We start from the raw sequence: 18421 nt of genomic DNA, 5'->3' as shown, positions 1-18421 counted from the left end.
TATGGAAATAGACTAAATTCATTCATTTAGTTGGTTTTTGATGAAAAAATTACCAGGTAGTTACAAATTTTAAGGGATAATTAGCTTGTTATTCTTGATCTGGCCATACGGTCCGCCATCTTGGATTTTGGGCTGATGGCGTCATAAAATTAGCATAATTTATGCATATATAATTATGAAAGATATGCTAAATAATATAAGATTTTATTTATGTAACAAAATAGCAGTAATTTAGCAAATAAATGTGAAAAATACATTGTTATAACCAAAAATAGTGTTTTTTGGCAAAACTGCCTGTCAGAAAACGGTTGCCATGGCAACACGAAAAACTGAAAAAAATTGTCAAACTTCGTAGAATTGTTGCCAACAATATTTTGGGAAAACTCACCAAATTTGGTGGCTTTAGCGTAAGGCGTTCTGGCGTTATAGGACATCGAAGTTGGCGCGGGCCTCAAAAGCCTCCCCCCCCCCTGTCTGAATAGGGTTAAGCATTATTTTGAATAATACAACAAAAGTACGGCATGAGAGCTTCAGGTGGATGGGACACGACACTCCTGTTGGATGCCGGTCTGCAGTAGCTGCTCGAAGACGCCGATTAGTGTCAATGTCCGAGACGATGATGTTGTCTGAATGGCGATGAAAAAGGCCACATCGCCGTCTCGCACTTTGACACTATACTCATCAACAAGCATGACAAGACAGTGTAATACGAATGTCGAAGTTTTGGAGGACCGGGGCTCATAGCGGTAAACCTGAATCATCCTTAACTGTGTAGGTTACAGTTCAGGTAACACTCACTCATCTCACCCATCCTCGCCGCGTATCAGTCTTGGCTCTCAGGCGGGTCACATCATGGTGGTCTCTGAATTAGCACTTGGTGTACTGCACACAAACCGAGGCAGTATGTCCGCTGTTGGTGGTGATCAATACAAACACAATCACAGTCTTTCCCCTGTACTGATGATAATACACAAGGATGACCGTGCATTATGAGAATGGCCGGAACCGTATGGCTGGCATATGTTTTTGTTTTATCCTGTACACTTTTGTGTCTAGACGTCATTTTTAGATGATGACGAGGAGCCGAAATTGTGTTTGTCAAAGCTCAAATATAATGAATTCTATCACTGTTTATTATGACAAAATTAATTTTACAGGGAAGTGACGGTATCATAACTTTGTTTTTTGATAAATGGCCATTTAAATATTAAAACAATATCTTTTTAGAATCAGTCATGGCTAAGGGGGAATGAATTTTTGCATACACACTTTTTGTACATTTTGAGTTTCTTTACACTTTATTATCATGATGGATTTTGTTGACCACATCACTTGCTCGTGTATCAGTACATTGTTACTTGTTGTTCGTTACTTTGATTTTTCTTACCTAATTCATTGGCTTTTTTCTCTGTAACTTCAAACTTGGTGTTATAAAAGTAAACGTGAGCTCGGTAATGAATTTTTTTTGTATATATGACAATAAAACGTTTATTCATTCACTCATTTGTACTATTCGTTTCATTTTTCTGCATCATGATGCATTACTGGATTATATTAAAATGCATACCTATGCCATAGAAAAGAATTTGAAATAAGATTTCAGATCGCAATGATTCCAGAATTTTCAAAGGAAAAAAACCAAAAAGAATCCCTGCGCCATTTACTCACAATAAAGTATATTTACACAAGTAAGGATGATGTTCAAGATTCCAGATTTAGTCAAGTTTAAACTCATTTGTCATAACTTATCAGACAAGAAGCGCGTGTGCTTATGAACGTCTTCTGCTAATGATAACATAACAGATGACAGGCAAAAGAACTAAAGATAACAACAAAAATACAAACCTCAGTTTGACTTTTCTGTAAAACGAGAGAACTAATTGATACAGGTCAGAGGTATACAGCACGCCCAAGCAGATTCGTAATAGCTGTACAAAGCTAATTAGAAAGATGAAGCATAACCACAGACTCGGCATCTGTTTTGATCTAGAAAATCCATCCTTGAATCCAAAAAAGTGGTGATCCGTCTCTAAAGAAATATTTGTGGGCAAGGTAGATCGCACGTTACCACCTTTAGTCGAAAATTGCTGTATAATTATTGGCCCTGCGTACACAACTTACATGGAAGCATGTAGCAGACTGGAGCTACCCACACTAGAAGCCAGGCGTTGTGAACTGTGCCGCAGCTTTGCAAGGCGTCTGATTGAATCAGAAACATTCAGGAACTGGTTCCCACCTACACGAGGTAACATCAGCAACAGGAACACTAGAAACAAGCATCTTTTGGCCACAATTAAGACAAGGACAAACCGATACAAGAACAGTCCTATTTCTTACATGACCAACCTGCTGAATGGACTCTAGCCATACATTGAACATGTTAGCTGCTGTAAGCTACTTGTGACCACGCATTGTGCATGTGAACACTACCTCATCGGTTTAACGTTAAACCTATCTGTTATAAGATAGCGTCTATAGTTAATTTTTGAAATACAAATTTTGTTAAGATTACGCTGTATTGTCGTTCAAGTTGTATTTGCCTACGCCAATGATTTTTAATTGTAAAAGTATGCAATTCAGCCTGTGGCTGCGATATACTTTTTACTGGATCACAGTGATCGAATAAACAATTCATTCATTCATACTTATGCGGACGACAAGACTAAGGCCAATGTCTTTAATTGCTACTCCGCTTCTCAAGTAAGAGAGTGGATATATAAATAGTAAAGTTTACATATGCAATGTATAATAAACGATCAGCATTAAACCATAATTGATGTCGAAACCATTGAATATACAATTAAACAGATATAGTGTGTCGTTTAGAAAGTGAAAACAGTAATAACGACAATCAGACGAGCAAACATTATTTAGGGAGGTTCCGCTTAAAGCTATAGAAAATATCCAACGCGTCGTTTGATTTGGGGCTAGCAAACACATCATGTATTTTGTAAAACATGTTTTTTTCCGCATCTTTCATTTAATCTATGCACTTCGACTACTGTTTCATAGGCTTTTAAAATAAGGTCAACCTTCAACAAACCCGTTAGAAAAGGATGGTCTTGCCCTGAAATTCATGAATTCAGTGTATGATATCACAAATATTCATGTCGTATTTGCATGTTTCATCATTTTAAACATTGGCAAACTCATTTATATGGGTAAATTCTTCGAATCTGCGTTTGTATTTTGATCGATATGATTTATCCATAACGATAATCTGATAGTCAACAACCGAACAGAATGAAGTCAAGTTTTTCCAGATTTTACTCTCTTTTGATGAAATGAATAGCTTTGAAATTCTGAAAAACGTTTATTATCACTTTCTACCAATACCAAAAGGAGTACGTCCCAAGTGGTAATAATTTAATTTGAATATTCAAGTCGCAGCAGTTACACGTCAGCCAGCCTGCAGACACTTAACCAGCCGCACCTACATGTATGTGTGGACCCAGAGTCAAATCTTCCCACAACTAGTGCAAAAAAGTTCATCCTAAAACGACTGACGAAGTTCATGCAACGAAGGACGTTTATACAACTGTACTAACCCGGTAAGTACGAAAAAAAAATATTTTCCTAAGAATTTGTTGTTAATTTTACACGAACTCAAGCTGATGTCTTTTGTTCAAAATCTTCATGAGGCAACAATGATTTTATATTGATACAGTGGGGTTGTAATTTAGCATATTTTGCAAGACCAGTGCACAATGGCACTGCAGTTTGACCCAAGACTAATTTGCATAACATTTCTATTCCTTCATGCATATCCTTTGCAATAACAATTTTTTAAAAAGAAAATGTGGATATTATTCCGTAGTATTATTGAATGATGAGCCATACTCCGTGTGTTGTTGGGAGAATAGTAGAAATTGGCCAAATAGGTTGAATATTTGCCAGATGAGCAAGCTAGCTGGCCATAGAGCTATCATTTGTAACATTATCTGTATCCTATCTTAGCTTATAGCATTTGTCAGATCGCCAATAGGTGTGGTAGAGAGTACGTTTTTGATAAATGAAGATGACAAAACTTAGGTTTAGAAAATATAGAGTTTCACTGGCCGGCGTAACCTTCCCGTGGACGGGTCTTTCTGACAAATTATTCCCCTATCTGCCGACTTCTATCATATGTGTATATCCCTGTAGGAAGACATGGTTGCCAAAAAAACCCACATACAACTGTAGCAATTAACAGCCAGCTAGAATTGATCTCGTCCAGTCCAACAAGTACTGGCTTTGTATAAAGTAAAATAGAATGCTGCGACCTACACATTTCATGTCTGGTGAAAACAATTCTTGAAAATATACGTGTATGAAATAGACACGTCAGCACTACGCGCTGTCAGAAATGAATATTTTAAAGTCAAACGCTGATTAGACCCTTTGTGATTGTGTATCAAAGCAGAATCATACTCATAATCTCAAAGCAGAGGTTGGAAGAGTAAATGTTGAAGCTTTTCTAGCATATAATTTCTGAAAGCCACAACTACAAGGACTGTTTAGAGAGTTTTGTCAGAAAAAAATAGCTTGTCATAAAATGCTATGTTACTCCGTGTGCTCGTGTGTGTTTACCTGTTACAGATTGGGCAGAAGGAAAAATGTAAATTGACACCACGTTTAAGACAATCATGTTTATAAAACAATCTCACTGACTGAATACCGACTCTTTCACAAACAAACTGACGTGGAGTAGAGCATTTGTCGAGTAATTGATATTGCCCGATACATATTTTTTTGCCATTATGGGTGTATACACACGTCATCCGCGCAACTTTAGAATAAGGTAAGTTTATTTGCAAGTTCTTTCTTCTGATCAAATTTCAACAAGTAATGGTATATCTATCTATCTATCTATCTATCTATCTATCTATCTATATATATATATATATATATATATATATATATATATATATATATATATATATATATACACACACACACAATATAGCAATAGTAACAGAACTATTACGGGATAGAAACTAAGCTTTTGGGGCTTGACTTCATTAATAGGTGAAAGCAGGATAATACATACCGAGTACTAAAATACGCACCATAACAACCCAATAGCAATGCCAAAGACGAGGAACCCAAACCCGATGTATGCTGAATCGGCCTTAAACACTGGTCCAACGGAGCCAACTACGTCCAAGAATACCACATCTCAGTGCCTTAAAAATGTTCGGGACCCAAATCCTATGTACACGCAAAATGCTAAGAATAACGAACGACCGTATCCACAAGACTACGAGAAACTTAGCACGACAAGCAAACAACCAACACAGGATCAAAACACTCGCCCAAGTCCTACTCCTCAGTCATCTGACAACCCGTGCCTTCAACCATACGCAAATACACAACTCAAAGATGACGACATCACCACCAACACATCTAGCAGTCACGGTGATGCCTGCCTGCAACTATGTACAGAATTCGAAGTAGCTCAGAAAGATGACGGTTATGATGAAGATGATGCCATCCTGCGACAATATGAAGCACGACCTTACGAAGAAGATGATGATGATATTGGGCCAGGCGTGTCCTCAGAAAGTAATACAGCAACAAAGAATGGACATACTGCCGACATAGACTATGACTCTGCAGACTGTGAACCATATGCTGTTACCTATACTTGTGAAAACAGCACGTACATGACAGCACCTGAGAGTAGTTTGGAGAAAACAAAACAGTCAAAGGAGTGCTCTACTAACCAAAAAGAGGCCCGAAATGACAGTTATAATGACACAAATATTGGACGTGAATGGCTTACAGGTAATGTAAAAACTTCAATGTCTGGCAAAACTAACGGCAACAAAAATACTCATCAACATTCCCAACACCGTCTTAATATGAAGGCCTTTGATCCGAACACAATTTACGCAGCAGACTGTGAGTCGTCCATAAGCGATGCTGGAACTTCATCTTCTATTTCTGATGACAGTAACACATCGACCCGTCATCATCCTCAAAGTGTGTCTCATCCAGATCCTAAGGACCTTTTCAACGCAATGAGGCCGAATCCAACCTACGTGCACAACGTTCACGGGAACTTTGTCTGCGGTAACATTTTATTTCAATCATTTATCGCTTGTTCAGTCAGACATACACCCATGACCCATATACTTACATAAGCCTTACTCTTTAATAGTTTAAGTATTTAAAAAAAATTCTACTTTAATATCTGTGAATGTATGTGCGTATGTGTGTTTGACATGTGTATCGTATGTGAATGGGTGCGTGGACGTATTAACCCTATCCTGACTGGGCTTTTTGGGCCTTCCCTGGACTGGGGGTGGGGGGCTCATTCGACCCCCCCCTCCTTCGTATTTTCAAAACGGCCTACTTTACGATCACCAAATTTGCAGGATGGGGTTGTGCTCATCCAGTTTTATAATTCCTGAAATCTTTATTTCATTATGACGTAATACGACGTAAATAAGACGTCATTAATTAATATTTTTGGCTAAAACGGGGAAATCCCATAATACCTGAATATCTCACTACCAATAAAGGTTTCTTATTAATATTTAGTGTTCTTATTAAGTGTTATAAGACTTTTGTTGTCAAAAGCCGACGCAACGACGTCAAAATAACGTCATAGAATGACGTCATCTGTAGTTTAGCTATCCGCCATCTTGGATTATCAACCTTACATTTTTAAAGATACAATTTTTTCAACATATAACGCTAAAACCCCATGGGAATGGATTAAAAACGTTCACATGAATGTTTTCTGTAAGAAAATACCATGTAGTGAAAATCTGAGTGAAAATAAGCTTGTTATAGTTTAAATCATGATATTGTCGGCCATCTTGGATTTTGACCAATTACGTCATCTCATTAGCATAATTTATGAATATTTAATTATAAATATTCAACTAAGATATTAAAGATATATATTAAAAGAAGTTTGGTTTAGCAAGAAAATCTGAAAATCCCATTGTTTAAACCAAAATTAGTGATTTTTGTAAAATTTGCCTTTCAGAAACCCGTTGCCATGGCAACACGAAAAATCATAACCTTACTCAATTTTTTAAAAATTGTTGCCAACAACATTTTAGGAAAACTCACCAAGTTTGGTTGTTCTAGCACAAGCCGTTTGGGAGCTATAGGAGGTCAAAGTTGGCGCGGGCACTTTTAGCTCCCCCCCCCCCAGTCTGGATAGGGTTAACACATTTTATGCGTATGTGCGTGTGCACGTGCATGTCTGTTACCCAGCAAATTTATATTTGTCCATGTTAGCACCTAAATACAAATTGTCATTTATGAAAGATTTTTAACATTTAATTATCGTAATCCTCATTTATCATTATAACGTGTATGTGGTTTAGGCTTTATGGAACTTGTTCAAAACAATTGTCTTTTTGACCACTCCGGAGTATAAAGGCTATTTTTCAGGTTGTTCATATCTTCGGGTGGGCGTTGTTGTGATGATGACTGTCGTCCTGGCGTCTTTGATCTCCGGAGGAACCTTTGCCGGGCTGTATTTCAACGAGATCATCCAAAATGCAAAGGCACGCCTGAATCCTTTCTTCCCCTTTGATGACTTTGACAACAATAAGGGCCACGTTCAGTTTACTCACCTTACAACAGTTATACTTAACAAGATATACTGACATATATCATATTATACCGCTAATACATTGCGTAGGACGGAAATGGCAAATGTCGTGGTTTCCTCTCCTTTTCTTTTTTTGGAGAGTAGCATTCTAACAGCTTTATAAGACTTTTTGTGCTAACTTAAATCGACAATGACATACCGAATGCATCAACAAATTAACCAGATATTCCCTTCCTACAGCCGACACAAACTGTTGAGACTACTAACACCTCTCGCCACCCTGCCTGCTGCAGTTCCGTGGGGACTGAAATGTCCCTGCCTTCGGTATGTGTGCGAGGTCATGCCTTCCTATATTGCTGTTTTAAACTTTGCAATACTTGTTGTTCCTCTGTACCGGCAACAAAAATGAGGCAAACGGCCTTAATGTTCATTCCATTCCTGAGGAAAGCCCGTGTACTTTGGTAATGTTTATTACAGTCTATAAACAGAATTATCTTTTAGCCTAAATGTCAATTATTCAAACGTGATCTTTTCAGTGCTATAGTCGAATTTCAACGCAAATGAAATGTAGGAAACTAATGCAAATGCATGTTTATATTTTCACAGAAAAGTCCTACAAATAGCTCTTTGGGGCTAACCGCAACCGCACTGACTTCAATGGCCAACAGTTCGCAAGTTGTCACAGTAACACCCGTCCCCAACAGCCTACCTGGTTCCACAGTGAAACCTGTCTCCAACAGCTCACCAGGAACGACGTTACTAGTAATGTCCAAGAGCTCACCAGGTAAGTTCATTCAATGGGTGTCGAATGAGTCTGATATTAAAAATGAAAGTCCAAACCTTAAATAAATAGTATATTCCAATGTTGCATCTACTCAACTGCTCTCATTCCGTCAATTTTATCAATTGTCCATGACGTTTCTTCGTGAAGCAAAACAAATCCGCACTTCTTCACTTATTCCACACTATGACTGGACAAGCCAACGTTTTTTTCCACTATATTGTATTCATTAATTGTCAATGTCAACCAAAGGTGATGGTCCGAGCACACAATCTAATATGTTGTTACCCAGGAAAATTTACGTCTCTATATTGTAAACGGTAATGCCATGTTTCCTTGTGACCACCTTGTAGAAAACTATGGTAGTCACGTGAAACCGGAGAAGATCATCTTTGGCAAGAAAGGATCTGGCCCAGGGGAATTTGATGTCACCAGGGATGCGGTCGTATCAGCCGACAATGAAATATTTGTGGTTGATGGTGGCCACCGAAGAGTCCAAGTCTTCAGCTTGAATGGGACCTTTCTTCGCCTTTTCCCAACGATAGTTCCTGGTGAAGACGATAAAGAGGGTCATTTGTGGGTGACGGGAACAAAGAAGCTTTTCAGTGACGGTGGAGGGGATGTAGTGAAGTATAGGAAGGACGGAAAGCCGTTGAGCAAGTTTCACATAGATTCATCGGAAAATAGTTATCATCGCATTGCCGTAGACGCGCATGGTAACAAAATTTTAGTGACTTCCGAGGCGAAATTTGGCAAACCTGAACTTCTGATGTTCCGCCCTGACGGCATCCTAAGTAAACGTTTCGGAAATGACGATTTGGGCCTGATGAGCACAGTCGGCCCATTCCTCAGCATAGATGTAGACAACTACGGAAACGTTTATGCGACAAAGCAGGGCTATATCCACGTGTATAGTCCTTCTGGGCGTCTTTTATTCCGTTTTGGACAAACAGAAAACAACGATGGAGTAATAAAATTGGGGGATCCCAGAGACATTTGTACGGACATCAGTGGTCACATCATTGTTGCACAAAATGGAATTAGTCATGGGGTATACATGTTCACAAGTCTGGGAAACTTTGTCCGCACCGTTGTGAACATGTCAAACCCTTATGGCCTTACTTTAGGGCCAGACGGCCAATTGGTGGTGACTAGCATGTTCCACAACACTGTAACAATATTTCCCAGCGAATTGGTATTTCCATAGCCTTAATGGAGTTTTTCTAACCTACAAGGTTCCTTTACAGTGGCTCCGTAAAGCTTTGAACGATGAGACTTAAGTTTTTCATTGTTGTAGAACTTTAGTTTCCTTTTTTCTACAAATAATCGTAATGTACGTCAGTTAGAATAATCTACTAAATGTGAATTATCGTACTGTCATCAACTATGATTTAAGTGCCTTGAATGGAATTTGTTGAAATTGAGTAGCCTATACCAGGCTTCGTGGATCGGTGGTCTAATTGAAAAACAGACTCAATAGTACGCTAGGGGAGTCGGCCGGCAAGAAAAAAAAAACATTATCCTCACCACGAATAATGTTTTTTTCTGGCCAATTTCTACAATTAGACCACCGATCCACGAAGCCTGATAGAGGCTAGAAATTGAGATACCTATGATGAAAACAAATTGAGCGACAAGAGTACCTTTACACGCTTGTATCCTTAAACTAAGCATTAGTACCTTGCAACAATTCATCATAAGGTACGTATAGTGATGAATAGAAGGTAGGTGTGGAGTGTTGTGAAGATTACTCAAAACATGTAATTTACACTTTCTTTATGGTATTTTATATACCATTACCTTGCATTCAATTGAATGTCTGTAATTGACTAATGTAGTTTTCCAGTTTGCGTCCCTTTTAGATTGAAAGCAAGACAATACAGCAATGTTGGAAGTGAAGTTCTTGAGAGATAATCATAAACGCGGTAATATTTTGAAATGAATTAGCGGTTCTCTGTACACAAGGCTCAAGCGGGTGAAATAATTGCCACTTCGAGCTATGTTCATCTTTTGCATTTTATTGTATAGTTTTGCATACTTTTGGAACTAGTCAAATGTGGTTTTTGACATAGTTTTTAAGAATGTACATAAAACGCTATTTTCGTGAATGTTGTCGGAAATACGAAATAGAATTTTGCAAATAGAATTCACCCTTTACCAAAATAGGTGGTTTTAAATTCGCGGTGACATGGCCAACGCGAAAACTGCGAACATTAATCCACCGCGAACATTTCTGCATTTACAGTAACTATTTTGCCAGTTAATGAATAAAGGTGCTTAAAGATAAATCAACAAAATAAAATAGCGTCATGCTAGGATTAAAGACCGTTGCTATCGGAACATTTAAACAAAGCTGTGAATTCCATTGTTGATCATCTTTCCATATGAACAAGGTGAGAAAACATCACTACTACTTTACTTTGTATGCAATTAGCCCTCGGGCATGAATTTGCAATAAAGATTGATATAGATAATCCGTTAACATCACTGATGACATTCTTGACATTCTTTTTGGGTGAAACATTTCGCACGCTCGCATTAGTTTTGGGTTTCACAGAGGATGTTATCCATATACGAGCGATCGCTGTTGTTGTTTATATCCGGGGTATTCGGCGGTTAGTGCCTACCAGGACGTCAGTAGATTGGATTAAAAATTGATATTCAAATTATCAGATCAAATTACCGGTTAATATGTAAAGAAATCGTTTGCCAAACACCTACTTTTTGCCTACCACTGCGTCACCGTGACATCATCGCGATCGCTCGTATAGTCAAATCAACATGGTCTTAGTATAATCGGAACTGAAAACGTTTTACCTGCTGCTGGATCGAACGCAGGGTTGTTTCCGCTCGCAGCGGCGTGGGCAAGGTCCTGCGAATCAGCCTGCTCCTGCTCCATGGGTGTGGCGTCTGTTGGAAAATGACAGCACATCAAGGACCGGTGTATATTGTAAATCTACGGCAGTAGACTTCGAACCAATCACAAACAGAGAGACTGAAAAAAAAAACGTCGTAAGCGGACTTAAACTATACCTGGTATGGAGGCGTACATAGGGTCGGAGACGTTTACAGCGGCGTCAGCTTGTGCCTGCCAGTCAGTCTGAGGTTCCTCCATGGGTGTGGTGTCTGGCCAATTTAAAAGTATGCATGAAGTCACTTGCAGAAATGCCGGTGTCAATAAGTTAACCGGTGCCTGACCAACTAAAAATCACACTTACCTTGTACAATATGAAGTATGAAATTTCTGCATCTTACGCCATGTTTTTATTGCCTAAAAGCTATTTGACGATAAACAACAACAAACCATTTGTAGAAAATAGAAATTTCTCTATTTCATCAGTTACATATGTGACAAGTTAGAGCGTCCTATCATGGAATGCAGTGGATTGATAAACATTAATTAGGCAAATCAGCTATTGATTTGCATAATTAGTATCTTATTATATAGGTCATCACTAAGACTAACTACAGACTAAAAATCATGACAATCTATCAACACGTTCTTATTCTCGCCCAAAGTTTGAAAGAATCAGCGACTCAAGTTTCAAACAAACCCCTGGTGGCCAACGTACAGCACTGCATAAAGAGCTATCTACCACTCAAAAATCACGACCACAACATGTCCAGAACACAAGATATCAGAAACGGAATTTCCGTTGCTTAGGTTAGTTAAAATCATTCGGCACCAGACACAGTGCAGAGGGCGGCGCCCATCTCCATTTCAATAGCCCAATCATCCACATGATCATTGCACCGGTCTGTTACAAAGTCGCTAGGAGCCAATTATCGAACTTCTCCGTTGTTTTCCAAACACCTACCCACCTACCAATTATCATTTGGTAGGTGGGTAGGTGTTAGCAGACTTTTTACTTGCTCCAGATTCGTACATGGGATTGGGAAAACTGGCATCGGCGTCGACACATTCCTGCCTATCAGTCCGAGGCTCCTCCATGGGTGTATTGTCTGGAGGAAATTTACAAAAATGTACAAATGTGGAAATGCTAGAGTAATGAAGTATACCAACGGGTAATCCGAGTGTCACTTACAGTTAGAACAAAATTTAAGAAAGACCCAGTGAAATAAAAGGAAAACATGATTCTACTCATTGACAGAAGCTTGGCACATTATTCTTGCTAAGCATAAACATAAACATAAACACCGTTCTACTTCAAATTTGACTACGTTTTGTAAATTATCGTTGCATAAAAAACTCCACGAACACATTCCTTCGCCAAATATACTAGGTTTGATACGTAGAATGATGTCTGTAGACATAGATTATGCAAATCAGTTCCTCGGTCCATATTTGGTATCTGCTTATGTTCCATCTATCATAATCTACATCTGTTACATTTATTGAATTCCATTTATTAAAAACAATGGAATTATACAATTTCCTCATTGATTTTTCAAATTAAATCCTTATTTGCATAACATGTATATCAACATGAACGTCCTTGCCTAAGCTACATTCATGCCTAAAATGATGACAATCCGTCGTTGCTTTTTGCAGTTCTTCTCATTGGAATGTCATGACAAAAACGTCCCTGCAGATCCAAAATTAAATGTTAGGGTCTAAAAACTGTCTACCAACCAAATGTCAAGACCATATCATGTACGGGACAAGAGAGACAGTAAAAAACTAATATGATATTATGTTCTCATTAGTTAAGCAAATGTACACTATTTTGCATAATAAGTATTTGATTTTGTACACAATTTTCTGAGGTCCGTTGTCCGTTTTTCCTTTCTTGAGTTATCCACTGCATGGAACTACCCACCTACCAAATATCATCAGGATCCATTGAGGGCTTCTCGAGTTATGTTGTTGACACATAGACACACACGCCTAAAACATGACCTTCCACCATTGTTGCGAAGGTAATAAGGTCTTATGTATATTCTCCTTGACTATATTGGTAGTAGTTGTCGTAGTACTAATACATTTGTAGTAGTAGTATAAGAAGTATCTTCAAGTATTCGGTACGGTAGAGAAGAGGCCTGTTTCAGCACATACCTGACATAAGACATAAAAATCATAGTAATTAGCAATATATCATTATTGAATGGAAATTTCTGACATTTTCTCGGGTGACATTTGCAAAATGATAGACGGAGTCATGATAGAAAACTTTTTATCTCGTTTATGTATTAATGTATTACTCAGAGTAGATTGTGGTGCATCTTTTGCAAAACGTCATAGGTTTAGTTGAAAAATGAAGGATTGATGCTGTCTGTAATTTGCTCCATATCAAGTCACAAAGGTAGGCGACAGCATTTGTTACATTTCAATGAGAATTTCAATGGGAGCGAGCCGAAATGTCTTACCTGTTCCAAAGGTGTACATAGAGATGGGTATACAATTACTCTGATCTTGTTCCATGGATGTGATGCCTCAAGGAAAATTACAGAAATGTCAAAACGACCGCGACTACCAACTTTGCCTTAGAATTGAATAAAACCGTTAATTCCCAATGGCTTGCCAAACTCGTTTGACTGCGTGTTGAAGTTAACAATGCCATGTAAAAATGTTTCCTAAGTACAGATGTCGAATCAAAACTTAAGTGGTAAAAACAAAGCGCGACAATGACAGGACGTTTTACCTTCTCCGGGGGCGTACGTAGGGTTCTCCATGGGTGTGGCGTCTTGGAAAAAATACAGAAATGTTACAGTAATACTGGTAGCTACTTGCAGAAAAAAAGTGGTACTAGTATTTACCAAAGCGATAAATGCCTGGTATACCTGATGATGTTTTCTTTTTGACCTGGCATTTAACCCTATTGGTAAATTCCTATTTTCGCGCAGTGTTGTCACAAGAGACTTAATAGAAACTCGGCGTATTGTCATCTCTTACCTTCAGTGAATCAAGGTCCTTTTTGTCGCAAATCTAACAACAAACTTGTCTTAAAACATCGTTGTATGACACATTTAGATAAAATGTTAAACCGCTGTCTGCTGTAGAAGTAGTAGTAGTTATAGAAGCGGAAGTAGTTTATGTACTAGGATATTTTTTCAGTATTCGACAGGGTAAAGGGGCTTTTAAGCCAAAGGGTAGATTTGAATGACATTAACTAGATAAGAAACGTAAAAGACTATCTTAACAAAATCGCAAAAGATCCCAGCACCTGTGTCCCCAGTCATAGACTGGTGGTGCCCTCCCAACATCATGCCGCTTGTCAGGTTTTGACAGCAAAAAAAAAAAAAAAACTGGCAAGGCGCTTGTTTACTCCAGAGCCGTCCCAGACTCAAAGAAATATGAAGCCTTACATCACAACATCAGACACCGAAGATGGAAGCAACTCATGTACGTTAGGTAACACCACCCACAACGAGACAATTTATGTGTACATGTAATCGGTTTGGTTGCTAAATATTTAAAACGAATATTCGAAAACAGTCTACGAACCAAGAAAAAAATTAATAAAAAACTCACTCACTCACTCACTCACTCACTCACTCACTCACTCACTCACTGCCCGTAACCTCAGTGGTACAAGATGAAATTTGATAAAAGATGTGATTAAATAGGTGGCATAAAATGCTTCAATGCCACCAAATTTTGCAATATATCATTATTGAATGGAAATTTCTGACATTTTCCCGGGTGACATTTGCAAATGATAGAAAGAGCCATGATAGAAAACGTTTAATCTCATTCATGTATTACCCAGCGTAGGTTAATAGCGGTCAAACGTCAAAGGTGTTGCAGCTTGTTTGCAACTGAAGAAATAAGCAGGCAATGTTCGGCACGCGCTATATACACAAGGCGGCAAACATCGTTGAACATCATGATGATCTTTTCATCGCTTCTTGACTTATTCTCTTTCAAAGTAGGAAACTAAACCGGCTCCTGCAGTTCAAGAAAAGACCTTACCGGACCCAAACATACACCTCTTACTCTCTGCCATCTTTCTCAGTTCCATATGTGTCAAGTTTGAAAGTCCTATCACGGAATGCAGTGGATTTATCAACTTTCCGCATTAATCATGCAAATTGTTAATCTATATAATAAGTATCTCATTATGTAAGTTTTTACTTAGGATATCTACATACCAAAAATCATGACGATCCGTCAACATGTTCATATTTTGCCATTAATTATGCAAATGAGATCATCATCTGCATAATTAATATAAATAGATATTTCTTTCTTTCTCAGCTACAAGTGTGACAAGTTTGAAAGTCCTATAAAGGAATGCAGTGGATTTACAAACTTTCCTTATTAACTATGCAAATTAGCTGTCGATTTGCATAATTAGAATTCCATCATGTAAGTCTTCCCTTTGGCTATCTACATACCAAAAATCATGACGATCCGTCAACACGTTTATATTTTCTCATTGATTATGTAAATGAGGTCGTCATTTGCATAATTAATATGCATTGATATTTCTCTCTTTCTCATCTATATATGTGACAAGTTTGAAAGTCCTATCATGAAATGCAGCGGATTTATAAACTTTCCTCATTGATTATGCAAATAAGTTACTGATTTGCATAATTAGTATTCCATAATGTACATTGTTACTTGGGCTATCTACATACCACAAATCGTGACGATCCATCAACACGTTCTCGAGTTATTCTCGTCCAAAGTTTGAAAGGAAATCGGCGACTGCAGTTCCAAACAAGCCGCTAGGGGGTCCAAACTTGAAGTACTTACTCTCTGCCCCAAGGGCTACCTACCACTCAAAAATCATAACCAGCATGTCCAGAACACGAGATATAAAAAAATGAGTTTCCGCTGCAGTACCTTAGCAAGCCGCTAGGGGGCCCATTATCGAAATTGACCTTCGTTTTCCCGACCCCTATCCACCTACCAAATATCATCGGGATCCATCTAAGGCTTCTCGAGTTATGCTGTTAACACACACACACACACACAGACTCACAAGCCTAAAACATAACCTTAGCCATTCTGGCAAAGGTAATTATGGGGTTTCAGGGTTTTATTGCATTATATCATTAACATATTGTGTAATTTAAAGCTACATTTAATATATTAAATATTCATTATATATATTATATATATTATATATACATATATATTAAATTATTCTATTTGACGGTGTGTCGAAGATTATGACAGGTTTCTTAAGTACAGTCGACATAAAACCAAAGCAAAAACTACAGAGCGAGACCAGAAAAGCCCTAAGGACACTTTGAAACGTTTTACCTTTATCGTATATAGGGCTGGGAGTACAATCAGTTTGATTCTGCTGACTGTATGTGGTGTCTGGGAAAATAACAAACATTTAACCATATAGTATCTGCAGAAATGTTGGGACAATTAAGTTTACTAACAGATAATTGTAGCTGAACTGAACTCTAGCTGAACTTAACTCCTCAGCGACACTTCCACTATTAATGCCTCATCGTGGTGACTTACGATAAATTCAAATTCCAAGCCTATGAAAAGCAGAATTCTTTAAATGTAACAAATTCGTCAGAAATGTACTTCGAATTTGTATTCCAACTATTAACTACTGTTATCTTTTAATGTCGCTAAATACTACTACTACTACAATTGGAGTATCGAAAATGACCACATCGTTCATACAAAGTGCATATTGCGGATCCCGTTAAAGACTTTTGTGGTTTAATATAACGCTGACGGTTAAAACGCGTTTTGAGGTACAGCAGTCAACTTAGAACCAAAGCGACAGCTAAAATACGAGACGAGAACATGGCTCCGTAAGTGGACTAAGTTTTGAAAACGACTTACCTGCTCCGGAGGTGTAGGAACAATCAGTCTGGTCTTGCGGACCGGATCTGGTGTCTGGAGAAAAATTATAGAAATGGTACCAAGATACATAAAACGTATTATGATTTCAATAACAGGGTCCTAAGTTTATGTTCGGATTAAAACCAAAGCGAGAAGAGCGATGCGCAGAGGACATGAGACACTCGTTCTCATTGAAATGTGCAAATTAGCGATTTTAGATTCGGATTCGAAAAATCAGCTCAATTTGAGGTCAAACCTACCTAGTACCTGACTAATCAGGATAATCCCAGTCTATCAACATACATACATATTAATACTTGATTTTAAGAAGTTGAAGGAAAGATAGCAACATTGGCTCCTTATTTTTCTACCTTTTGGTCATGTATTACAGCGCAGGTACCAAACATTACAGTAACACTACACTTTACCCTTTTCGCTTCGAAATGATTTACAGTATTGGATACATCACTTCGGTATAATAGCACGTACCTACTGTAGGAACATTTAAAAGAAGGTAGCTTTTCTACACCAGATTAGCGCAGAAAGCATCATACTATGGTAATGTTTGGTACAGTCATTTTGGTAAAATCTTTGTTTAAGCAAGGGGAGCTACAAATAGCAGTCAACGATCCTGTCTTTTTTCTTTAGAAAAGCAATTTTTACCTCCATGAAATGTCATGGAATGGAGGTTATATTTTCTGTTATGTGTCTCTGTCTGTGTACAAGATTACTCAAGAACGGCTGGATGGATTGGTTTCATACTTGTTGTGTTGGTGGGGTGTGGTGAAAGCTCGAATCGATGAGATCTTGGGAGCCGTATCTGTCGTTATAATCGATGTAATAATATCAGAAATCACCCCTATATTTGAGATTTATAGGTACAGGCATCGTGCTTTATGTGTTTGTTAATGGGCTTTGCTGCAAGCAGATAGTGAGATGACAGCTGTTTGGGGAACCCCCAGTAGTTTTATTTATGTCTGCTTAGGACTGTTTGAAATATTTGTAACAGTTAACACAGTAGTTTTATTTATGTCTGCTTAGGACTGTTTGAAATATTTGTAACAGTTGGCACATTAGTGCCGCTGTTTGCCCAGCCCAACATTCTAGATCATCTGTTTTGGGAGGCGGACAATTTTGATTGTGATAATGAATTGCATGTATCATTGTATGTACTTGTGCGTTTGGGGACGCAGTGTGTTATATTTCGTTTGTGTTGTTAGATGTTTTGTGGTGCGCATTGCGTAACGCGGAAGTTTCGTTAGTATGTAATTGGATGTATGACATATGTAATATGTGGATGTGTTAGGTAATCTCTTATCTGAACAGTTGTTGCGTATAGCAACTGGTTAGGGTAATGTAA

At 38.1% G+C, this 18421-nt stretch overlaps 1 protein-coding gene across 1 annotated transcript in view; it reads right to left on the bottom strand.

Moving 5' to 3' along the window:
- LOC118418192 (cannabinoid receptor type 1A-like) overlaps positions 1-11451 on the bottom strand; it is a 31579-nt gene extending 20128 nt beyond the window's left edge. The window contains exons 1-2 of the mRNA XM_035824032.1: positions 11370-11451; positions 11154-11246 (exon numbers count right to left, since the gene is read on the bottom strand). Coding sequence (XP_035679925.1) covers positions 11154-11246; positions 11370-11451 — 175 coding nt within the window. The remainder of the gene's footprint in view (positions 1-11153; positions 11247-11369) is intronic.
- Positions 11452-18421: the final 6970 nt, after the last annotated feature.

Source organism: Branchiostoma floridae, chromosome 6, assembly GCF_000003815.2.
Source record: "Branchiostoma floridae strain S238N-H82 chromosome 6, Bfl_VNyyK, whole genome shotgun sequence".
Lineage (NCBI taxonomy): Eukaryota > Metazoa > Chordata > Leptocardii > Amphioxiformes > Branchiostomatidae > Branchiostoma > Branchiostoma floridae.
The sequence above is the reverse complement of the archived record's forward strand: the minus strand, read 5'-3'. Positions and strand labels throughout refer to the sequence as shown.